Source organism: Purpureocillium lilacinum (genome assembly GCF_023168085.1).
Source record: "Purpureocillium lilacinum CBS 284.36 DNA, scaffold_7, whole genome shotgun sequence".
Classification (NCBI taxonomy): Eukaryota; Fungi; Ascomycota; class Sordariomycetes; order Hypocreales; family Ophiocordycipitaceae; genus Purpureocillium; species Purpureocillium lilacinum.
This window is the reverse complement of record NW_027072117.1, coordinates 792,402-815,374: the sequence shown is the minus strand read 5'-3', so window position 1 is coordinate 815,374 and position 22,973 is coordinate 792,402. Positions and strand designations below refer to the sequence as shown.

The following is a 22,973-nucleotide window of genomic DNA, read 5'->3' as shown; positions in this document are numbered from 1 at the left end:
GGAGGCACGCCCAGACTCTGCAACTTAGTACCAGCAGCCCCTGCAAGCCTCCATCGAGGAACATTGATGCAAAAACGGGGATCAAAGGACCTCGGTGGCCATGTCCATACATTCAATGACAGGGCCCCTGGCCACTCTCGTCTGACCCTCGCCAGCCACCATAAGGGACAGATGTTTGGACATAACCTGGACCCTGGGGACGGGCCGACTGCAACACCTGCGAGCAGACAGGACATCCACGGGCTGTTCGTACGCCGAGCTGGCTGCTGTTTCGTATGTACACGGAATTGCGCGTCTCACGGTGCAAGGTACGCACGTAGTACCAACTGCGTAACTTAGCTGCTTCGTATCATGTATTATGTATCTGGACGCCGACCTGTGAGAGTGCCGCCTCCAAAAGCCCAAGGACTGACACGGGCGCATCTGGCACACCCAGACCCCCGACCGACGATCAACCCATTTCACCACCCACGGGACAAGTGCTTGGTACGGCGATTCCTCCCAGGCCGTCACGTGCGACAGACCCGAAGCGGTTCGCGGTCCTTTCGTCGAGCGCCTGACCGCGGCAGGCGCAACCACCACACTCCCTCCTCAGTGCCAATCCCAAGTCGACCAACTCCAACACCATCACCGGCAACAGCAACCACCAGCACCACCACCGTGGCATGCGTGGCCACTCACGAGCGAACGCCCGTCGTCACGGGAGGGCGATGATCCTGCATGGCGGGACGGGACGAGACGGGACGGCAGGATTTGCGCAGATGGGCCGATTCATGCCCGCCTCGTGCGAGTCGTGCCATCCACCAGCCATGGGGCGCGGCTAACCATCCGCGCTGAACTCGCCTTTGTGCCACGAGCCCACGACACCATCGCATCGGCCGCGAGACGCCTGTGCCTGCGCCTGTGTCGTCTTGCCGCAGCTGGCGCCGGCGCACATGTCGTGCCCGCGTCGCCTCGTGTCATGCTGTGGCGGGCCGAGGCGAGGCTACGCGCAGCTGCCCCCTGCGTCCTCCCTTCCACAGCCACCCCGGACGACCAAATCGGACTGGGCAGCATGTGTTTTTCTAGGTGCGCTAGAGGCCAAGCCTCGAATCGATACAGACACCAAGCGCAGTCGTTCCAAATTCGTGTCGACGCCAGCAATGCCAAGGTGCTCGCTCACATCGACAGCGGCAAGCCACACACGGCACACAAACCACGTGGCAGCAGCACCATGGCGTTGCACCAGCCAGCCGGATCGATCCGCCGGTGAAGACTGCGTGTGCGTATAAACGAGACGATTCACCAAACTCAAGACATACAAAGTAAGGTACAAGCCCTGTCAAGGCAACGCCACTTCTCGGCCCATTCAACGTCAACATCATTGACATTGTATGTCAAACTAACTCGCCGCGTCAGCGTTCATCGTCGACAACAAAAACTACTTGGTAATTAAGTTACTTATGAACAGAAATGTATTCATTTGCAACCGTCGTTTCAGTCTCCCATCTCCCGCTTTCACATCGGCCTCATCCCACAGGAAGAAGCTCTCTCATGGCCGCATCAAGCACCGGCGGAACAGGAACCCGCCGAGCTTCTCAATGATGAAGCTTCTTGCACCCGTGGGACCTGTCGTCCCAGCCCTTGCCCCACGGGCACTTGCACTGCTTGGTTTTGTCGTCGAACTCCTTGTCCTTGTCCTTGCAGACACACTTGCCGCGCTTCCAGTCGAAGTCGGCGTCGCGGCCGCAGTCCTTGACGCACCTGTGACCATCCCACTTCTTGCCATCGGGGCACTTGCAGACCTTGTGCTTCCAATCGAACTCCTTGTCCTTATCCTTGCAGACGCACTTATTCTTGCGGTCGTCCCAGTCGGCGTCGCGGCCACAGTCCTTGACGCACTTATGACCATCCCACTTCTTGTCGTCGGGGCACTTGCATTCCTTGCGCCTCCAATCGAACTCCTTGCCCTTATCCTTGCAGACACACTTATTCTTGCGGTCATCCCAGTCGGCATCGCGGCCACAGTCCTTGACGCACTTATGGCCGTTCCACTTCTTGTCGTCGGGGCACTTGCAGGTCTTGTGCTTGGGGTCGAACTCCTTGCCGCGGTCGTTGCACTCGCACTTCCTGTCGTGGTCGTCCCAATGGGCATCGCGGCCACAATCCTTGACGCACCTATGACCATCCCACTTCTTGTCGTCGGGGCATTTGCATTCCTTGCGCTTCCAATCGAACTCCTTGCCCTTGTCCTTGCAAACGCACTTCTTCTGGCGGTCGTCCCAGTCTGCATCGCGACCGCAGTCGAAAACACATTTGTGGCCATCCCACTTCTTATGGTCGGGGCACTTGCATTCCTTATGCTTGGGGTCGAACTCCTTGCCGCGATCGTTGCATTCGCACCTCTTGTCGTGGTCGTCCCAATGGGCATCCCTGCCACAGTCGGGGACGCAATGGTGGCCATCCCACTTCTTGCCGTCGCGACAGTTGCAGCACCTGGTCTTGTCGTCCCAGTCCTTGTCCTTGTCCTTGCAGACGCACTTCTTCCACCAGTCGTTCCAGTCGGCGTCGCGGCCACAATCGTGGTGGTCGTGGTTGTCGGTGCGGACGTCGAGGTCGGCGTCGGCATCCCGCCCCACGATGTCGGCAGTGTCGCCGTGGGGGTTGGGCATGGCCGAGACCGACCCGAGGGCCAAGAAGGCGGTCACGAGTACCTGCTTGAGAAGCATGATGGGCAAAGCTGCTCAGTAGCGAGAGACTTATGCTTCAAGTAGTGACAGAAATCTTTGACAGAACGAAGGTTGCTATATCAGCCTTGACCGATGTTTGAGAAGGAGACCGAGGCTGGCTGAGGAGAGTCTTCTCTTGATTTTCACGACGGAGTGCGGCAGTCGACTTTATAGACAAAACATGCGCCGATGGTAGTCTCCCGACCTCTTTGCAGCCACTAGTAGCGCCGTGAGGCTTCACGTAGCTTGGCCGTTGCCGTTGGCCTCGAAATGGACCCCAGATACCGCCAAGACAGATGGACAAGTCCCAGACTCTCAACTTGCATAGCTTGCCCCTGTTGCCGGCGCCCCAATATGCTTTTGGCTTGCAGGCCAACGCACCGGAACACGAGCTCGGATCAGCCTCATTATTGCCAGCTGGGGCCGAGATTCCATAGGGCCCCCCGGTTGAGATCGTCCCCGGCTGGAGCTTCCCTCCCGTTCGGCTTCACTCTATGCCGTCGGGTGATCATGAGATGAGGTGCGGCGGCCTGGATCGGGCTGGCATCGGAAGATTCCTTTTTGGCGAGGTCGGTCAGCACATGCGGCCATGATTGGACGTGAGGCACGGTGTAGCTGAGGGGAGGAGGCGTTTGGGGTGGTTGTGGTTGAAGCCAAGCCCGACAACATATCACACAGATACACGGACACACACACACAAACATACGCAGAGGCGCACGGCAGGCCGACTTGGCAGTGGCAGGGGGCGCAGGGCGGGCTGGATGAGCGGGCAAGCATTGGGCTCGACGAAACGACGTGCCGACGGCGGCGGCGGCCGGTCGACCGACGATCCGGGGCTGAAGACCGGGGGGGTTGGTGACGGTGGTGGTGGTGGTGGTCGTTGAGAGGATGGTGGCGAGGGTTTAAAGGTTAAAGCCATGCATACATGCATGCAATGGGCTTCACGCACGCGGGACGGAACCATACCGCAGCTGGACATGGCTTGTGGTCATGAGCGGGAGAGGTAACTCGATCGCAGGAGGCTGGAGGCTTGCCCCTGGCGCTGAGTGGTCCGCCAAGCGGCAGCGTCTCGTTCCGCGTAAATACGAGGAACGCTTTTAAGGTTCCGTAGCTTGAGCTCGAGGGCCGAGAGCAAGCAGGTCCGGAGACGATGATCTTGAGCCTTGGTGGTGGTTAAAGTCCCAAACCGGGCTGACAATATGCGAACCGCCCAACAGCCAGGAACAACGGCAGCCAACCAACAGCATCACCGACACCGCCTCAGAACAATGCTCTATACCCCTGAGAATTAAGAATTAGCTCAACGCAGGTCTCAAATACTCTTGCAAGCCAAGAGCATGAAAATAGGATGCCAAAGGGTGGTGCGGCAGTTGGGAGCCATTGAGGGACGAACAACACTCCAGGGTCAACCTTGCTTTTTCACCTTCAGCTGCCGTCAGCCGAGGGGGAAGAGGAGGGGGAGGGAAGGGACAAGCAGGGGTGGCGGGCCCGGAGTCCCGCGCGGATGGCGGGGCAGCCGTAGGGCTGTTGCTGCAGTTGCTGCCAAGGTGCATCCGGGACCATCGACACACGGGCTGCCAACGGTGCGAGTGGCGTTGCGGCGGCTTGCATGTCTGTATGCTGCCCAGTGCTGGGCTCCGGCTGAGGTCGCCGGGCGGACGGGCGGGCGGTCGAGCGATGCGTCCGCGGCGGGGTCACGGGGGGCATGGCGGGGTCACGTTCCTGCAGTGAACAGGAACGGTACACACATTTCCGCGGTGTGAGTGAGTGATGTGATGGGCGGGATGTCACTTGGGGTTGAAAGTGTCGGGCAAGTTGCGAGCCGTGTAAGTGAGCCTCATCACAAGTTGCGCGGACTGTGCAACGCGAACACGAACAACACGCTTGCCCGCATACTAGCCCACAACAAGCAACATCTTTATCTCTCGTCCCCATCAGAAAACAAGAAACAAAAAAGGCATTGAGGAACAAAAATAAGATTGAAAGGTCAACCGCCCCCACGGGCAGACTGACGGACCGTCGGCCGGTTCTGCGGGGACCTGGGCGGTCCTCCATGGCGGCAGGGTAACTACTCACAAGCACGGGTCAGCCCAAGCACCAAGGCACCAAGCATCAACCAAGAAAAGGGAAGGCAGGCGGCCCAGGCAAAAGGCAGGCAAAATGTAAATTTAGGCTTCAATGCTATCGAAGGCGTGCATGGCGCCCGGCCTGCCGCTCGTTTACGAGCTGCCCGTCGAATCAGGAACCGGCGGCCGCCACATGCGGGCTTGGGCTTGGCAGGACGAGGCGCGGGGGGGCGCGAGTCCAATTGGCCCGCCGGCCTGTTTGCGTTGGCAATAAGCATTACCGGTATGCATGTCTGTGGCTGTTTTTATTTTTCTGGGACCGGACCCAGGTTGCCCGGGAGGGAACTGAGTGAGTGAGTGAGAGAGTACGTACTTTGTACATGAAGAGTGAGACAGAGAGACAGAGAGAGAGAACCGACAACTAACTCGCCAACCCCCAACTAACCAGCCAACCAACCAAGAGCCGCTTCAACGACAACCACACCTGCGGCTGGATGCGCCAACTCGTTCTCACCATGCCGCTTCTGGTTGTTGCTATGACACTCACGGCCTTGAACTCGGATGCTCTGCTGCTGCTACCAGTACCGCTACCGCTGCTGCTGCCTCATCGATCGCGCTCTCTGCCGACATGGACGCCTCGCTGCTGCCACCCACAATGCCATTGTGTCCGAGCTGAACCCTTCCTCCCCCGCCCCCCCCGCGGCAGTGGCCCTAACCTCCAGCCCGCCTCGAGCAAGACGAAAACGTTATGTCGACGGCACCCGTCCTGCCCGTCGACCCGTTTCCTGCTTTGACTGCCCGCCCACAACCTAAATACCTACCCAACTTGCTACCCGTGCGGCTCTTTCAGGCAGTTTTGGCACCTCTCCCATGTATTCTCGATTTGTCCATGAATCAGATAATCAGACCACTCTACAGTACTGTACTGTATAACACGAGATGTGAAGCGCCTCCCATCTCATCTAACCCCCCATCTCCATCACCATCTCGGCCACCTCCCTCACCTCCCCGACCCCCCCGGTCAAGGCACTCCAATGATGCCCGACCGGCCAAGACTTTTCCCGTCACGACGCCACCGCCAAATGTTTCACTGGGTATTGCTGCCTCGGAGGGCTCGGAAAAGCGGACAGGGCGGTGACAAGCACCAGCAACACCCGGCTCGTGTTCGATCCGATCGCGCGCGCGCCCTCCTCGGGCGTACTTGGCATTTTTGCGGCTCAACTTTATGTCACTCTGTCGGTTTTGTCCAGTCGCTGGCTCCCTGTCCAAGAACAGAAGTCCCGCTGACTCGAGGGGAGAAAGTCTCCGGCCCTGTTGAGTCAGGACATGACGGAGCGTGAGAATCATCATGCAGCACCATCCGCAAGCTATTGAACCGGAGTATGGAAAGGGGAATCATCATGCAGCCTCTGTAGGCCATTGGAAGTAGTCAACCAACAGTGCCGTCGCACGTGGCCCAGCCCTGGCTCGGCAGATTGAACCTGCAACTTACAAGTGCTGTTATGCCTTTGAATTGGGTATCCGGCCGACTATTACTTCCCTACCGTGAACAGCTGACAAGGAAGGCACATAAGCTGGACTGGGTACACCCGAGCTGCAAACTCCAGCTCGGGCTCGGCAGAAGGCATGGCAGCAGGGGATGGATCGGGTATCTGAAAGACTATTACTTTCATGCCGCGAGCGGCTGACGAGCCAGCACGGGCACTGCTTGATGCATCCGGACCGAGAACGCAAGCCCCCGGTTTGGAACACGGACAGGGAAGCACCGTCCATACTGTCATGAGATGAATTGGGTATCCGATCTGCTACAAATTCCCAGCTGACAAGCCATCACCGCCAATACTTTATGCATCCGAGCCGCCCAAACGCCCAGCCCCCGTCCCTTGCCCGCCTCTCTCTACGCCGTCACTGGCCCAGCTGCCGCCGCCTCTTCCTCGCCTCTCTTGGTCTCCCTGTCCGCCGGCGCCGCCACCGACGACGAGGAGGCCCCCAGGCCCGTAAACGGACAGACGCCCTCGGGTGCGCTCGCCTCCCGCGCCCCGACGCCGCCGCTGGCGTTCTTCGCCCTCTCGCCCTCCTCTCCCTGCTGTCGCTGCTGCTGCTGCTTCTCTTCGTTCGCCTCGTCGTCCTCGTCGCTGCCGCTGCCGCCCAATATCTTCTTGCCGTGCAAGTACCCCTCGCGCTCCACCTCGATGTCCGAGGCGCCGCCCACCGCCTCGAACTCGACCCCGTCGCGGACGTGCCACTTGGCCATGAGGTCGTTCTGGATCCAGATGACCTTGTTGAGGGCCTTGACCAGTGCTGTCTTGCGCGACAGGTGCATCCGCGGGTGCGACAGGATGGCCTCGGTCATGATGTCCTGGATGAAGCCCAGACAGGCGCCCAGGTGGACGTACTCGATGTGCAGGGGGTGCCTCCTCCCGAGGCCAACGTGCATCATCCTAAGCCATTGCCCGTATGGTTAGCACGCAAGTGCGAAGAAAAAGGCGTGAAAACCTGCACTACGTGTCTCGACTGTCCCCTTTCTGGGTCGACTATGGACACTGTTCTCCCCCTTGTAGAGGGGCTGCAAGTGTTACGGGGAAAAAGGGGGGGGGGGGGGGCGCAGCACACTCACCCAACCTTGTCCAGGTACTCCCAAAACTCCATCTTGCTCGGGTCCGAGCACAGCTTGGCCAGGTACGCACGCAGGAACATCTTGCGGTGCAGGATCTGCGGGCTGTTCTCGTCGGGCACCTCGTCGACAGGGCCCTCAAACGACGTGCTGCGCGTCGTGAAAGCCCGCGCCGTGATGTCGTACTGCAGCAGCTTCTTGTACACGATGTTGACGATGGCCGGTATCAGCGCCTTGACGTACTTGGCTCCCGTGATGAGCGCCTCGATGTCGCCTGCACTTTGCCGAATTTTTGGGTTTCCCGCGTCAGCCGCGTGTGAACATGGGAGAAGGCGTCCAGACGCCAATCGCGACCACTCCCGTATTTGGTTTCTCACGCTCTCTCGCTCGCTCGTGTCGCTCAGCTGGGGCGGGGGTAGGGGATCTGGGAGGGCTTACGGCTGGAAAAGTCAAGAAAGGAGTGCAGGTAGAGGATGCGCTGCTCGAGGTTCGTGTAGAGGTCCTCGCGCTCGATGTGCTGCATTGGCCGTGTCGACGCCATGGCTGGCTGCTGTGGGTATGTTGATGCCGCTGCGGCTATTGCTGTGCGAAAACGATTCGATCAACCGGTAGCGATGTGCAGGTTAGACTGCTCCAGCTCTGCGCGCGTATGTCGTGTCGAGAACAATTCGGATATCTTTCGTTCGGCTCGCTTCGAGTAAGAGCGGCGAGAAAGGGCAACGATACGTACGAAGCACGAACGAGATATTTACGGACGAGAGTCAAAAGGTAGCAGCACCCGCCAGTTTTCTTCCTGGAACGTCACGCGGACACATCTCCCGCTTTCGTTCGCGACTTGCACGAGCGCGGGCGCGCGCGGAGCCCAGCAGACGTCATATTACATATTACATCGTACATCGTACAGCAGCAGCCCAGGGGAAGGCGTCCAGCATGCGAGAACAAAAGAACGACCCACGGACAAACCCCTGCCTTTTCGGAATCCCACGGCTGCTACGCGACTTCTGCGCGCAAAACTGGCAGGTGAGCAGGCACGAGGCAGAATGCGCCGGGTCGACGACTGTCTGGAGTCATTCTCGCCAAAATAAATGAGCAGATGGTGGTGTGATGAGTGGGGCCGGGCCGGGCGTGCGAGTCCGGGGTCCCCCGGATGGTCCCGCCCGAGAGGGGCGCGGCCCGGCCGGGGGGGCCGAAGGGGCAACTACCTGCAACACGTACCTTGTTTACGAGCACAACGAAGTCTCCTTGTGCAGTGGCAAAGCGGCCCGTCCATGCACATCTGCTTATTACTGCAGTCATCGACGATAATCCCGTCGTCGTCATTCGCTGTTGACGGGGTGGTGGCAGTACCTGGCTCCGCCTCCAGCCCGTCCGTCCCGGCGGTGTCAGTCGGCTGATGATACATGCTCTTCTTTTCTATCGTCATGTCAAGATGTAGCCTCATCTATGCGCTGAGCGCCCTCGGCGACGCCAGGCAACCAACCAACCCAGCCCAATCCGACCAAGGAAGCAACCGTCCCATCAGGCCAGACGCTGATCAATAGTTAACATACACGCGCCCCTCCCAGGCCGCCAGCGGAGGCAGCATCCCGCCCTTGGCCATCATCACGCCGCCCTTCTCGCCCTCGGCCGCTTCGCCGTCGCCACCCAACGTGCCGACCAGCAGCCTCACGTCCGCCACGCCGCCCTCGCACTCCATCGCCCCGACCACGTCCACGCACGGCTTCGTCTCGCCGCTCATGTTGAGCACCACCACCGCCTTGCGTCGCCGCGGCTGCTTGCCTCCTCCTCCTCCTGCTGCCGCAGCCGCCGGCACCACGCTCTCCTTGACATACGCAAACAGCTCCTCGTCGTCCCTGTCCACGAGCTTAAACGACCCGTGCACAAACACGTCGCGGTGCTCCCTGCGCAGCCGCAGCGCCCTCTTGTAGAAGGCCAGTATGGAGTGCGGGTCGCGCGCCTGCTGCGCCGCGTTGACGGAGCGGTAGTTGTCGTGCACGCGCATCCACGGCCGCCTCGCACCACCCCCGCTGCCGCTTTCCTCCTCATCACCACCATCATCCGCCGCGCTCATGAAGCCCGCGTGCGGCGCGTCGCTCCACTGGAACGGCAGCCGCGAGTGATCCCGCGCCAGGACCTGCAGCCCCTTCATCGTCGCATCGAGCCTCTCCTGACTCCCCGACGCCGCGGCCTCCGCGTAAAAGTTGCGGCTCTCGATGTCGCGGTACTCGTCGATGCCCCATGCGCTCGGCATGTTGACCATGCCAATCTCCTGGCCCTGGTAGAGGAACAGCGTCCCCGAGAGGGTCGCCTGCCACAGCGCAATCGCCTTGCCCGAGCGCAGCCACGACTCGCGCGTCGACGCGTCGCCGAAGCGGCTGATGGCGCGCCCGTTGTCGTGGTTCTCGATAAAGGCCGTCGCCCACGCGTCCGTGCCCTCGATGAAGCTCTGCCACGTCTCCGTCAGGCCCTTGAGCTTCGTCAGCGGGTACGGCTGGTAGATGTACTTTGCGCCGAAGCCGTTGCCCGTGCCCAGCCGGATCACCGAGAACTCGAACACCATGTCGAGCTCCTGCGCCGCCGCCGACACGTACGGGATCACCTGCGACGGGTGCGGCGTGTTGGACAGCTCCCCCACCGAGACGGCCTTGTAGGGCGCCAGCGCCTTGCGGTTCATCTCTTTGATGAACTCGTGGATGCGCGGCCCGTTGCACCACATCTCCGGCGCCGGCTGGTGAGGCGACTCCGGGTCCGTGATAGGCGCGTCGACAAAGTCCTGCCGCTTTGAGTACTTGTTGACCGTGTCGATCCGGAAGCCGTCCACCCCGCGGTCCAGCCAGAAGCGCATCGTCTCCTCGTAGATGGCCTCGCGGCAGTCGGCATTCTCCCAGTTCAGGTCCGGCTGGTCCGCTGCGTAAAGATGCAGGTAGTACTCCTGCGTGCGCTCGTCCCACGTCCACGTCGAGCTGGCAAAGTAGCCGCGCCAGTTTGTGGGCGGATGCCGGATGCCTTGGTCGTCGTACCGCGCCGGCTTCCAGATGTACCAGTCCCGCTTGGGGTTGTTCTTGGATGACCGGGATTCTTTGAACCACGCGTGTTCGATAGATGTGTGATTGACCACGAGGTCGAGGATGACCTTCATGCCTCTTGAGTGGCACTCCTTGACGAGCACGTCGACGTCCTCAACGGTGCCGTATGGTGCGTAAATGGATTGATAGTCGGATACGTCGTAGCCCATATCCTTCTGTGGGCTCTCAAAGATCGGAGACACCCAGACCACGTCAACCCCGAGATCGTGGAGGTAGTCCATCTCAGAGATGAGACCGGGGAGGTCACCCCAGCCATCGCCATTCGAGTCCTTGAAGCTGGCCGGATACACCTGGTAGAACGTGGCGTCCTTCCACCACGGAGTCGGCCCTACATGGCCGTTCTCGACGTCCCATTCGAGCGAGTTGGAGCCCATAGTTGTATATGACCTCCTGTCGGCTGAGATGGGCAACAGAGATGTCAAGGTGAAAGTGAAGGCGTGAGTGAGTGAGTGAGTGGGCGAGCAGCAGTCTCGGACGTGCTGCCTCGGCTCGGATTGTAGTAAGAGCTCACGACCGAGGGGCCAAACATCTTTTTCTATTTGAGAGGGCTGGCTATACGCGTTGCCGCGTCCCACGTCCCCTCGATCCCCATCAAGTCACGGCTCATCGGCTGGGCGGCCACTCCGCACCGCTGTGGAATCTGGAGTATTTGCCGTCGGAGACTCCGCCCCGCGGACCCCTGTGTGGAATCTGTCTCCCTCGCAGGGCGGAGGCTCCGCCACGTTTCGACGGCGCTCCGCTAGACTCCGCTTCTGCTCGGTTCCTGGACGGGACGGTGTGCTAGAGCTGGTGGTGGCGACCATGGCAGGCGGAGACTCCTGTCGACAACGTCCACACTCTGAGTCGTGGCGGCGACTACTGTCCATGACCGGGAAAAAGGTTGTCGGTCATGCGCAACCCCACACGAAGTCGTCTCTCCAGATTTCCCCAGGGTGTCGGTTCCTGCCACGAGGTTTCCCCACACAACATGCTCTTGCGCTCGGTAAAAGCTGGCTGTTGGAGGTTGTTCAGGTTTTCCCCGGACGCGTCTCTGACTCTCCAACCTCGGGGGGGATAAATAGGCGCGGTCGTCCTGTGCTCTGTCAGGCCTCCTCGCCATGCACCCTGGACAGCAACCCGGGCCTTGAGTCAATCCTCCTTCAAAACCTTCCTTGTCCGTCCCCCGTCATTCACCACCGTCGTCCATCATGGCTGGCGGCCTTGATGCCATGACCCCGACCAAGAGTGCCGAAGCCCACGCCGAGCATGATGTGGACGTCAAGCCCTCCATGCTCGCCGCCGAGGCCAAGCACGGTGCTCAGGCCGAGCACCAGATGAGCCTCTGGCAGGCTGTCCAGACGTACCCCAAGGCCATTGGCTGGTCCGTCCTGCTCTCGTCTACGCTCATCATGGAGGGCTACGACCTCGCCCTGCTGGGCAACCTGTACGCTTCGCAGCCTTTCAACAGGAAGTTCGGCACCCTCAACCCGGCCACCGGCAAATACGCCGTGTCCGCCGCCTGGCAGTCCGGCCTCTCCAACGGAGCTCGCGCCGGCGAGATCATCGGCCTCATCATTGCTGGTTGGACCGCCGATCGCTACGGCTACAAGAAGACTACTGTTGGCTTCCTGGTTGCCATGATTGCCTTTGTCTTTGTCTTGTTCTTTGCGCCCAATGTCAAGGTCTTGGTTGTGGGAGAGGTTCTCTGCGGTACGCTACCCGATCTGCAAGTGTCCAAGGCCCAAAACTGACTTGTCTAGGCATCCCCTGGGGCGCTTTCCAAAGCGTCACTCCGGCATACGCGTCCGAGGTTGCTCCCGTGGTGTTGCGACCGTATCTAACGACGTTTATCAACATGTGCTGGGTCATTGGCCAATTCTTTGCTGCTGCTGTCAACAAGGGCTCCATCGGCCGCGATGACCAGTGGTCGTATCGCATCCCCTTTGGCGTACAGTGGGTGTGGCCGGTGCCGATCCTCGCAGGCGTCATCTTTGCTCCAGAGTAAGTTTGTTTCTCGGATTGATTTCAAGGCTCAGGGCTGACTGCTACTAGGTCGCCGTGGTGGCATATGCGCAAGAACAACCGCGCTGCGGCCAAGGCATCGCTTCTCCGCCTGACGTCGCGGAACCAGCCAGATTTCAACCCCGACGAGACACTCGCCATGATTGAGCACACCAATGAAATGGAGAAGCAGATCAAGGAGGGCGTGTCGTACCGGGACTGCTTCCAGGGCGTCGACATTCGCAGGACGGAAATCGTCGTCGGCATCTGGCTGGTGCAGACCCTCGGTGGCCAGAACATCATGGGCTACTTCTCCTACTTCCTGACGCAGGCGGGTATGGACCCCAAGAACTCCTTCTCGCTCTCCATGGCCCAATACGCGCTCGGCATGGTCGGCACGGCCGGTTCCTGGCTGCTCATGTCCAAGGTCGGCCGTCGCAAGATCCACTTTGGCGGTCTCTGCTGCCAGTTCCTGCTCCTCATCATTGTCGGATCTCTGTCCTTCTCAAAGGATAACAACTCCGTCTGGGCCATTGCCGCGCTGCTCATCGTCTTCACCTTTGTGTATGACTTCACAGTCGGCCCCGTCACGTACGCCCTGGTGTCGGAGCTGTCCTCGACCCGCCTCAAGGCCAAGACCATTGTGCTGGCGCGCGCCGCGTACAATGCGAGCAACATTTTCGTCAACGTCATGACAAACTACCAGCTGTCATCAACGGCGTGGAACTGGGGTGCCCGCGCGGCCTTTTTCTGGGCAGGCAGCTGCCTCCTGTCGGTCGTCTGGGTGTATTTCCGCTTGCCTGAACCCAAGGGCCGCACGTACGCCGAGCTCGACGAGCTGTTCGAGAAGAAGGTTCCTGCGAGGAAGTTTGCGTCGACGCACGTCGACCCTTATGCGCACGAGGTGGAGGATCGAAGACTCGTAGGAGAGGACAAATAGCCGCCCAAGTTGGCATATTTCTTTGTTCAAACTCCACCGTCGATGTAATAAATATCCTATTGCTCTATTATTCAAGCGCATTAATCGCTGCTGTTGTATTCGCGGTTCATGCGACATCATGTCGGACTCTGATGTGAGATGAGGCTCACAGTACCCGGCGAGGTGTGCGAGCCAGGAGACGCCATGGCAGGTAGCGCCTGCTGAATATGCTTCTCGAGCAATTCGTTGTAGACGCTGAGCCCTCCAGGGAGTTGAAGTATCAAGGCGCGCAAGTACGCCAGGTCTTCCTCTGGGGGTCCCTCAACGGACATGCCCCTGGCGCTGGGGGAAGTGTGCGGGATTTGCGCCATGACATCCACCACGGCCGAGGCGACGTCGAAAAGCTTCTCGGTCAACCCGATGCCATGCACGTGGATGGTGTGGATGGGGAGGTCGCGGGTGGATAGCGTCAGCTCCTTGGCGACGTCGACGGGATATCGGTAAGTGAGATTGCGGTGGTGTGAAGTTTCCGTCAGGAGGCCCAGCCGTAGCCGTAGTTGCCAAATAATGATCCGCAGCCAGAGCTTTGTTATCCTCAAGTTTGCCTTTTGTGTGTCCTGCAAAATGGCCGAAGTCGGAATGGCCGAGTTGATGGCCCGCTCAGCGCGGTCCAAGACCTCGGGTGACCAAGGAAGCAGTAACTGTTCCTCGTTCTTGATCGCCATGAACGCCGAATCGATCGGCCGGAACAAGGCGGCCAGACTCCGGAGACCGTGCAGCGACGGGTCGGTGGCATCGATTTCCGGCACATCGGGCGTGACGTGGAGCGCGATAGACCGGCCGTATCGGATGGCATGAGAGCGCTCCGACACGAGGAGGACCCAAAAGAGCCGGTTGAGCAGCGTTTCGGCGGTAGGGGATGCTGGTTTATGATCCTTGACGAGGGCCCAGAGCGTCGTCGCCTGCCGCAGGCAGAGAAAGGTTTTACTGTGCCGGGCGAGTCTGTTCTGGCCAGCGTAGATGAAGAAGGCGAGGAGGCAGCTGTCTAGCGTAGGGGTGGGTGGCCAGTGGATGGTTTGATACGTCGTGGACGCTGTGTCTAGCAGGGTCTTTCCATAGACCTCGTAGTCATCCGGGATCGCGCTGCCAGGGCCTCTGCTCGCCGGGACCTCGACGTGAAGCAGGACATGGGCGCACATGGCGACGAGCAGCGTGCAGGCCTCGATGCCCGTGTGCGGATTCATGGCGGCGTCTCGAAGACGGGCCACGTAGTCGAGCGTGAGGATGGGAATAGTCGGGTGGCAGAGCTCAAAGAAGAGCCGCGCGCATTCTTCAACGATCGGCCCCTGAGCTTCCGCAACGACTCTCGCCCACGCAGCGGCGGCATCGTGACCCGGAGCAGGCATCGGCGTCGCCGCCGGCCAGGAAGAGCCCCCGACGCACTCATTCCCGAGGCCGGCGCGCAGACATCTCTGGCACGGACGGTGCTCGTCGCAGCCCCGGCGGAGCGACTTGCAGCGCTGACAGGCCCGCGGGACCTGGAAGCGCTTCGACGGCTGGCGGTCATCGGACGGGGAGACGTCGCCGTCTTGCCGCTTGCGGCTCTGCGCATCCATGGAAGCCGATGGCATGGGAACAGGCAGCTTCGCTCAAGGGGTGGCGTAGGCCCGTGGCATACTGACGGATGACGGCCAATGGCGGGCAGATGTAGACGCAGGGGATCGTGAGCGTTGACGGATGAGGCGGCTCGATTGTCAAAGATGCTAGACGCTGTGGTGGGGGGGTTTAACGCGCGGAGGCGAGCTGTAGGTGGTGGCCTGGACGGGCAGGCTTCCAGGTTTGGCGGGGCATCTAGGCATGGAGCCTCCACAGCGGCGCGTCCTCCACCATCAAACCGCCCGCCTGGTCAACACTACATCTCACGACCGCTTCAAAGTTCCTCATCACTCACATCAGCTCAAGCCGATGCGCGCGCCCCTGCAAGAAAGCAAAAACAACAGCTCGACGCGGCCACGAGCAAGCCCCCCCACCATGGTACGTCCAACCCATCCGTCCATCACTCAAACGCGCCGCGCGCACCACCCGCTCGCTCGCTCACTCATCATCGCGCTCGCCAGAACAAGGACTCGTCCTTCACGTACGTGCACATGCACCGCGCGGCCGACGCGGAGCTCTTCGAGGACTTTTGCAAGGACAAGCTGCCCGAGGACGACATCTACGTGCCGCCGCAGCACCAGCCCATCAACCCCGAGGACGAGGACGACGTGGTGCCCGACCAGCACGCCGCGTTTGGCATCCAGCGCGCCACCCAGAAGACGAGGGAGCCCGCCTGGAAGGACCTCGGCCTCGCGGACCTGATGAACAAGGGGCCCGGGCCCGGTTCCGCGGCGGGCAAGGCGGCGGCCGCGACGACGTCAGGGAGCAAGGGCAAAGGGCTGCCGCGGTGACGGCGGTGCCCGCAGCGTTGGCGGTACGAGGTTGGAGTAGCAGGTTAGTTCTTTTCGTGCCTTGAGGCAGGCGTTGGTTGGCGTTGGGTCTGGCATACAAGTGCTGCCTTGGATTTGTTGAAAAGGCATCCTCTGCGTCATGAGGGTATATTGTAGAGCCTTTGACCCGGCACTATGATATGATACAAAGCATTTGGTCTCTTTATGGGTTCCAGTTCAAGCCGTGAGAAGGTAACCCATGATGCGCAACAACGCCAAAACTCCCCAACTTCAGGTGATCCGTCCGTTCCTTTGCGTTTTACTCTGCCGCCCCGAGACTACGTCTTGCCGAGAAAGCCCTCGCGCTCCACCACGTCGGCGCGGAACTTGACCAGAAACACCGTCTTGCCGGGCCACATGTCGCCCTCGCCGACGGTGTGGGCCGTGACGCGGGCGGGAAAGTCCGCGCCGTCGCACACGCCCTCGACGACGCCGGCGACGAAGGCGGCGCAGTTGAGCTGGCTCATCTCGCGCGGGACGCTGACGTAGTGGTTGACGAGGGGCTCGTTGTCGATGATCATGTACTCGTCGGGCGTGTCCGGGTTGTTGGACTTTTCCAGGCGGTCGGCCTGCCGCCCGAACAGGTGCTGCCACACGTTTTGCTTGATGAAGTGCAGCAGCGAGATGATGGTCTGGGGGCGCAGCTGCGTGCGCGGCGGCTCGCGGTATAGGAGGAGGTCGAGGAGCTTCATGCCGATGGGGTGGCCCTGGAGGTTGAGCCTGGAGAGGCGGGGGGCGGTCGGTCGTCAGCTCATTGTCCGCACAGAGGGGAGGATTGAATTGGGGACCTCTGTGCATGCGCGCGCGCTCATCCCCGCGGCGCAATACGGGCGGGCAGACGAAAGGGCCGGACACTCACCGCTGCTCCAGCTCCTGGATCCCCTTGACGCGGCGCTGCGCGTACGTCACCATCTCGCCAAACAGGTAGGCGAAGCTCGCCTGGCTCAGCTCGGCCGTCTTGCTGCGGTTCAGCGGCCGGTGGTAGATGGTCTTGCCGTTGCTCGGGACGCGCAGGCCGGGCTCCTTGACGGCCGGGGCGGACGAGCCGCCGGGCTCGAGGTTGGCCATTTGGAGGCGGGCGGGCGGTCGGGCGGCGGTGACTTGCCCGCGGGGACTCTCGGAGCGCTCGCTCTCCCCTGGTCGGCTGGACGAGATGGGGAGCTGCTTGCGGTTGGACTGCGAGCGATGGGTGGAGAGAGAGAGCTGCGTGGTTATGCGCCCGGGTCCCGTGTCGGCGGAGGGGGGTGGATTGAGGTTGGAGGGATGAAGCTTGACGTCCACCTAGTGACGGGAGCGAGTGGAACGGAGAGCTACAGCAGGCTGACTGACGGATGGGCTCAGCCAGGGACTCAGGACGTGGGGTTCCATCCGCAAATAAATGGTGGGGTTCACGCACGCTGGACAGTGGACACTGACCATACTCCATCCATCCGCTCCTCGAAAGCTGCGCGACACAGTCTTCATCGTTGCCTCATATAAGTGTATTCTCTTTCAAAACTCGACAATGCAGGTATACTTTATTCAACGAGTCTCCCAATTTCGTGACTTGCCCGCCTCCAAATGCAGAATGGCCGCGCCAGGGAGGAAAAACAACAACACCAACAACAACAAGAAAAGAACGCCCACCCTCTCCCGTCTTCCCACCCCCCTTTCTCTGTGTAGGTAATAAATCTCGACAGTCAAAACAACACACTCAAACTCACTGCACCGTCGACACCTTGGAGTTGGCCTCCTTTTGCTTCACCGCCGCCTCCACCCACCCCTCGACGTCCTCGAGCGCCTTGCGCGGGCTCTTCTTGCGCTTGAGCAGGAACCCCTGGATCTCGGCCGGCGAAAAGGTGCCCGCCGGGATGCGCCGCCCAAACTCCTTGGCGATGGCCTTGAGCTCCTCCTCGGACACGTCGAGCTCCTCGTGCGGCTGCAGGAGCATCGCCTCGACCGCCGGCCGCTGCTCCGCGGGGGTTGACGTCGTGGTCACTGTCGTCGCCTCTGCCGCCCCTGGCTGCTCGATGCTCTGGTTGACCTCCGCCTTCTCCGTCTTCTGCTCATCTTGATGCCGCTTCTGATGCTGTTGCTGCTCGTGGCTCCTGTTCTTCTCCTTCTCCTTCTTCTGCTCCTCCTGCGACGCCGACCAACTCCCCGGCAGCCCCCTTTGCCGCGGCCGCGACGCCTCGTACATGCGGTAAAACAGCTCCGCCGCCTGCTCGCTCGACGCATTCATGAATGCCACCTGCACGTCGACGCGCCCTGGCCGGATGAGCGCCTCGTCGAGCGACTCAGGCTTGTTGGTCGTCATGATAAGCACGCGGCCCTCGTGCGACGCAACCCCGTCGATGGCGTTGAGCAGCCCCGACAGCGAGATGCTCTCGAGCGCCACCACCTTGCGCCCCGACGACGACACCTTGCGCCCGCCGCGCCTTTTGCTCCGCTTCTTGCTGCGTCTCTTCCTGGCCTGTTTATCACTCTCGCTCTCGCTCTCGCTCACGTCGGAGCTGTCGTCGCTGTCGGAAGCGTCGCTGCTGTCAGAGTCCACCACCTTCTTCTTGGTGGCCTTTTTCTTCGTCTTTTCCTTCTTTCCGTTCTTCTTGCTGGTTTCCTTGACCTTGTGGTCGCCGTTGACGCCGTTGGTCAACGCCTTGGTCTCCGTCGCTGCCTTTTCGCCCTCGCCCTCCTTGTCCTTTTCCTTGGTCTCGGCATCGGAGTCCTCCTGGTCGTCGTCGCGTCGCAGGCCCGCCGTGTCGATATCCTCGAGCAAGACTATGCACCTCCTGGGGAGCTTGGTGAAGAGCACCGCCAGGTCCTCCTCGGTGACGTTGACGTCCTGCAGGCTAATGACGTAAATGTCAATCCCAAAGACGCCCGCCAGCGCAAACGAGAAGCTCGTCTTGCCCGTGCCCGGCGGCCCGTGGAATAGGTACCCGCGGCGCAGCGGGATGCCGCGCGAGGCGTACCAGCGCGGCGTCGCCGGGTGCAGGTACTCGTTGACGTCGGCGAGGACGTTGTGCTTCTCCTGGCCGTCGAGGACGACGGTGCGCATGGGGCGGATGGGCCGTCGCGCGACCTGGTGCCACATGCCGTTCTCGCGGCGCATCTCCTTGGGCCGCGGGCGGTAGATGGTCGTCTTGCGGTAGGTGTCAAAGTAGTAGGCCGTCTTGGCGTCGGCGAGCAGGCGCTTGATGGGCTCGATGGAGCGGCCGAAGCAGGAAATCTTAATCTCCTCGAGGTCCTTCATGGCGCCCCAGCCGCTGGTGCTCATGAGGGACTCCTTGCGGCGGGTGACGCGGAAGTAGGTGCCCTTGTGCCAGAAGCCGGTGATGCCCATGGCGGGGACGTAGCGAGGGCCCGAGCGGGCGGCCTGGTTGGAGAAGTTGAGGTACTTGCACTCGCCGTCGCCGTCGTCGCCGTCGGTCCAGAAGAGCGAGTTCTCGAGCTCCTCCTCCTCGTCCCAGGCGCTCTTCCAGACGGTCTGCGCCATGAGGTAGCGGCTGCTCTTGATGCTCTGCTGCAGCGACAGCCACTTCATGAGCTGCGAGTAGATGTGGTCGTACTCGCCCACGTACATGGCGCACATGAAGTGCCGGTCCAGCAGCTCCCACACGTAGCCCCAGACCTGCGCCCACAGCTTGCTGGCGCCCCAGAGGAACCCCAGCATGGTGAGCACCAGCGACGGGTCCAGCCCGAGCTGCGTCCCGAGCTGCCGGTACACGAAGAGGAAGAGCTGCATCAGCGGCGACGCCGACGAGTAGCCCGCCGTCGCGAGGAAGCTGTCCATGACGCCCGCCGGGAAGGGACCGCCGTTGCCACCACCACCCGGTGCGGCGCCGGGCCCGGAGTCGGCGGCCCCACCGACGCCGGAGCCGTTGCCGCCGCCGCCGCCGGCGCCAAGCACCGATGACGATGACGTCGCCGACGAGACGTTGCCCTGGCCGAGAAACTCGGGCAGCTGGAGGCCCAGGCGGGCGAGCGAGATCATCATGGAAGCGGCCATTGCGGTCTGGTCGAGACGCGCGCGCACGCGCACCGCAGTCGGGGATCTACTTACTAGAGGTAGGGCGACAGGGCAAACGGACAGCGGAGACGACGACAACAGCAATGACGTCCCACCCCTAGATGGACATGGGGGGCTGCAACGAAAGGGACGGGACGGCAGCTCAGTTAAGTAGTTCCTTGCCCAGGGCGGCCAGGCACACGCGGCTCTTTTCTGGGGGGCGTCGAGTGAGCTGCTGCATGGAAGAGGACGCCAGCACTTGGACAGGCAGAATGCACGCCCCCCATGCCACCCATCCATCATCTACGACCACACCGGGACCTGGGGACCAGCAGGCAGCATGCGCGCGCGTGCTGGCTGCGGTGGGCTCGCTCGATCGCTCACTCAGTCACTCACTCTACTCTTCTGTGCTAGCTTAGCTTGCCCCCCGTGGCGTCATGCAGAGTCCAAAAGAGGTCGGCGAGCACGGCGCTCTGCGAATCGGCCAGTCGGCCGCGGGCCTCACCGGCCGTAACTTAGTGCGTGCGTGCGTGCGTGCGAGTACGTGTGCGCGAGTGTACGTGCAGCGTCTGTCTCTCCAATCTGTCTGTTTCTGGGCGTAGTGGGTGGCGTGGCACTGCCGCAGCCGCATCCCCTCCATCCATCCATCCATCCATCCATCCATCCACATCCCGCAGATATCCCATGCTGCCACCGCGTCAGCGACTCGGTTTCCGTGGCCGCCCCTGTGGCGAGTTCTGGCGGTCGCGTTGTTGCCCAACGCTGGCGGGCCACTAGACAGGCTGCCTCTTTTCTCTGTCTCTCTCCGTCCGTCTCTTTTGTCTCGACCACTCACGACGACGACCACCACCACCCATCACGATTCACGACCGCGCATGCTGTCCTGCCACGCCTGTCTGTCTGCCTGCCCTGCCTGCCACGGCGGGGCAGTCACTCCGTGATTCCCACTGCACCAACTCATGCCTAGGGTAGTGCACAGTAATAGCCCCGAGCACAGTACGATACACTCCGTTCACGACCCGCGAGAGGACGGGAGGGGGGCAAAAAGGAGGCTCCGGGCGGATCAGCGCCGACATGTCACGCTGGTGACTCTTTCGTGTTGGCGACGACGGACGAATGGGGCCGATGACTGCTGCGGCTGCGGCTGCCGCCCGGCCCGCCAGAGAGCCCCTGCGTCGTCCACGCAGTCACCGGGGTGGTGCAGCTTTCTCAGCCTTCGTCCGCGATTCCCAACCAACTTACAGCGGAATCCGTAGGACACATCCCCGCCGCATGCTCAGATAGTACATAGGACGCGGGAACGATAGGCCTGCACAAGTTACGAAGCAGGAATAGCAGAAATGCAGAGACAGGGTACCCGGTTCATGGCCCAAGACGGAACGTATGGAGTCTATGGACTCATGGAGCGGGCGGGGAGGCAAACGGGCAGGGATTATTGAAAACGACAATCAGCCCCCATACGGAGGGGTTCGCATCAGCGGCAGCGCCAGCCCAGGGTCTGGACCTGATGAACCTGACAGACAAACCATCGTGACCTTGTCGCCGCCTCCAACCGTCCAGTTGAGCCTCATCGCAAAGCGCAACAACCGCCGCCCATGGCCCGCTCCCACGATGCCGGGGTTGACTTTTCAACCTCTACTAGTGCGGGGCCCCTGCAGGGCTGAGTACGAAAGGCACGTAACAAACCGCTTTAGATGCTATCCGACTGGTGCGAGTGTTGGTGCTTATGCCGATGGAGCTGTTGCTGATGCCCGTTTATCAATGCGGCTCTGCGCCCGTCTCCCCGCCTCGAGTTGCGCTCTGCCTCCCAACCTCGCATCGTCGTCGCGCCCCCCGTTCCCCTTCCTCCTCCTCTTTCTTTCTGCTCTCTCGCCTGCGCTCGCACACAGACACCTCAGCAGAGTCAGCACAAGACGAGGCACCTGATTCCAAAGATGATCCCTCAGGTGCCCCAGAGTCCCAGACCAACCCCCCCTTCGTATGTACTCCTGTGCCGCACACCGAAGACACGTCCTTCCCTCCCTCCTCGCGTGGCCGCCCAATCAAGCATCCCGCGATCCGCCCGCGCCGTGCGCGCTCTGCCCATCAGGCAGTCCCTCATGCGCGCGGTACCAAAGACGTCCAACCCGAGGCTTTTCTGCAGCTCGCTTCGGTTCCCTTCCTCTCTCTCTCTCTCTCTCTCTCTCTCTCTCTCTCTCTCTCTCTCTCTCTCTCTCTCTCTCTCTCTCCCCCCCCATCTCTCTCTCTCTCCGTCTCTCTCTTCCCCTCACTCTCCCTTCCCCCCTCAAAAAACCTGTTGGGCTTCTTTTCCCCCGCGCGTGCCACCCTCCCGCCATATCCCTTTGTGGTCCATTTACACAATGCGGCACACCTCGGCAGCAGACGACGCTGTGCAACGTCGTCTAGCTGCGCGGCTGCCCCTTCAAGAGGCCCAAGCAGCTGCCGTTACTCGCACTGATATGCGACACAAGAAAGTGTAAAAAAGGGGTACCCTGGCTCGTTCCCGTGTCCCATGCTCCTACTCCTCCTCCCACCGTTGGGATTCCATTTGTCCCCGAGGGCCGGCACACTGGTGCGGCACATGTGCGCGATGCAATAGATGTGCGAGGCGTGCAGATATCCCCACATGCTGCCAGTGCAACAGGCTAGGGTAGTCGATGACTTGCCTTTGCTGCTCCCTTGCCTCATGCACAGCACAGGCATTCTGCTGCAGCCTCTTTGCAGAGACCCTTGTGCATACTAGTACCACAAAGTACGACCTTCGTACAGGCCTCGCACATTGGGCACAGGCTTCGTAGAGAGAGAGCCTTTGAGCCAACCGGGCCCGTCAAGTCGGTTCTTCTTGAACCTGTCTCAACGACAACTCATGTAAACGAATTCACAGTCTCCGTCAATCTCGGTGACTTCTCAACCCTCTCCTCTTCTCGACCCCCCGTGTATGCTGAGGTGAAGTATTGTACATCCTTGGGCCGCGGCCTACCTGCAGTCCTGCATGACGTGCCCTCATTGCGCTCCTGTCAACGCCGCAGGCCAGACCGAATGGCTAGCTAGCTGGCGGTTCGTCTCACGCAACCGGGGCGGCGCGCGGGGGCGGCGCTGCAAAGGGCATAAAAGTGAGGCTGAACA

General features: G+C 61.2%; 8 protein-coding genes across 8 annotated transcripts; 2 read left to right on the top strand and 6 right to left on the bottom strand.

The window, feature by feature from the left end:
• Positions 1-1,577: 1,577 nt before the first annotated feature.
• Positions 1,578-2,708, bottom strand: PLICBS_009156 (uncharacterized protein; the record flags this gene model as incomplete). Its single annotated transcript, XM_018323675.1, has 1 exon — positions 1,578-2,708. One exon carries the CDS (start codon positions 2,706-2,708, stop codon positions 1,578-1,580), a length of 1,131 nt encoding a protein of 376 aa, XP_018176854.1.
• A 3,963-nt stretch (positions 2,709-6,671) lies between these two features.
• On the bottom strand, positions 6,672-7,929 carry PLICBS_009155 (uncharacterized protein; the record flags this gene model as incomplete). The annotated part of the gene is made up of 3 exons (XM_018323674.1): positions 6,672-7,215; positions 7,392-7,662; positions 7,827-7,929. The coding sequence occupies 3 exons, from the start codon at positions 7,927-7,929 to the stop codon at positions 6,672-6,674; spliced, it is 918 nt and encodes a 305-aa protein (XP_018176853.1).
• A 993-nt stretch (positions 7,930-8,922) lies between these two features.
• On the bottom strand, positions 8,923-10,848 carry PLICBS_009154 (alpha-glucosidase mal12; the record flags this gene model as incomplete). The annotated part of the gene is made up of 1 exon (XM_018323673.2): positions 8,923-10,848. One exon carries the CDS (start codon positions 10,846-10,848, stop codon positions 8,923-8,925), a length of 1,926 nt encoding a protein of 641 aa, XP_018176852.2.
• An 813-nt stretch (positions 10,849-11,661) lies between these two features.
• On the top strand, positions 11,662-13,394 carry PLICBS_009153 (uncharacterized protein; the record flags this gene model as incomplete). Its single annotated transcript, XM_018323672.1, has 3 exons — positions 11,662-12,163; positions 12,214-12,454; positions 12,506-13,394. 3 exons carry the CDS (start codon positions 11,662-11,664, stop codon positions 13,392-13,394), a joined length of 1,632 nt encoding a protein of 543 aa, XP_018176851.1.
• A 116-nt stretch (positions 13,395-13,510) lies between these two features.
• Positions 13,511-14,989, bottom strand: PLICBS_009152 (uncharacterized protein; the record flags this gene model as incomplete). The annotated part of the gene is made up of 1 exon (XM_018323671.1): positions 13,511-14,989. The coding sequence occupies one exon, from the start codon at positions 14,987-14,989 to the stop codon at positions 13,511-13,513; it is 1,479 nt and encodes a 492-aa protein (XP_018176850.1).
• A 415-nt stretch (positions 14,990-15,404) lies between these two features.
• On the top strand, positions 15,405-15,820 carry PLICBS_009151 (uncharacterized protein; the record flags this gene model as incomplete). Its single annotated transcript, XM_018323670.1, has 2 exons — positions 15,405-15,407; positions 15,491-15,820. 2 exons carry the CDS (start codon positions 15,405-15,407, stop codon positions 15,818-15,820), a joined length of 333 nt encoding a protein of 110 aa, XP_018176849.1.
• Positions 15,821-16,137: 317 nt separating this feature from the next.
• PLICBS_009150 (TRAPP subunit trs31) lies at positions 16,138-16,927 on the bottom strand (the record flags this gene model as incomplete). Its single annotated transcript, XM_065601566.1, has 2 exons — positions 16,138-16,579; positions 16,719-16,927. The coding sequence occupies 2 exons, from the start codon at positions 16,925-16,927 to the stop codon at positions 16,138-16,140; spliced, it is 651 nt and encodes a 216-aa protein (XP_065457638.1).
• Positions 16,928-17,558: 631 nt separating this feature from the next.
• PLICBS_009149 (uncharacterized protein) lies at positions 17,559-19,847 on the bottom strand (the record flags this gene model as incomplete). Its single annotated transcript, XM_018323669.1, has 1 exon — positions 17,559-19,847. The coding sequence occupies one exon, from the start codon at positions 19,845-19,847 to the stop codon at positions 17,559-17,561; it is 2,289 nt and encodes a 762-aa protein (XP_018176848.1).
• Between the last annotated feature and the right edge of the window lie 3,126 nt (positions 19,848-22,973).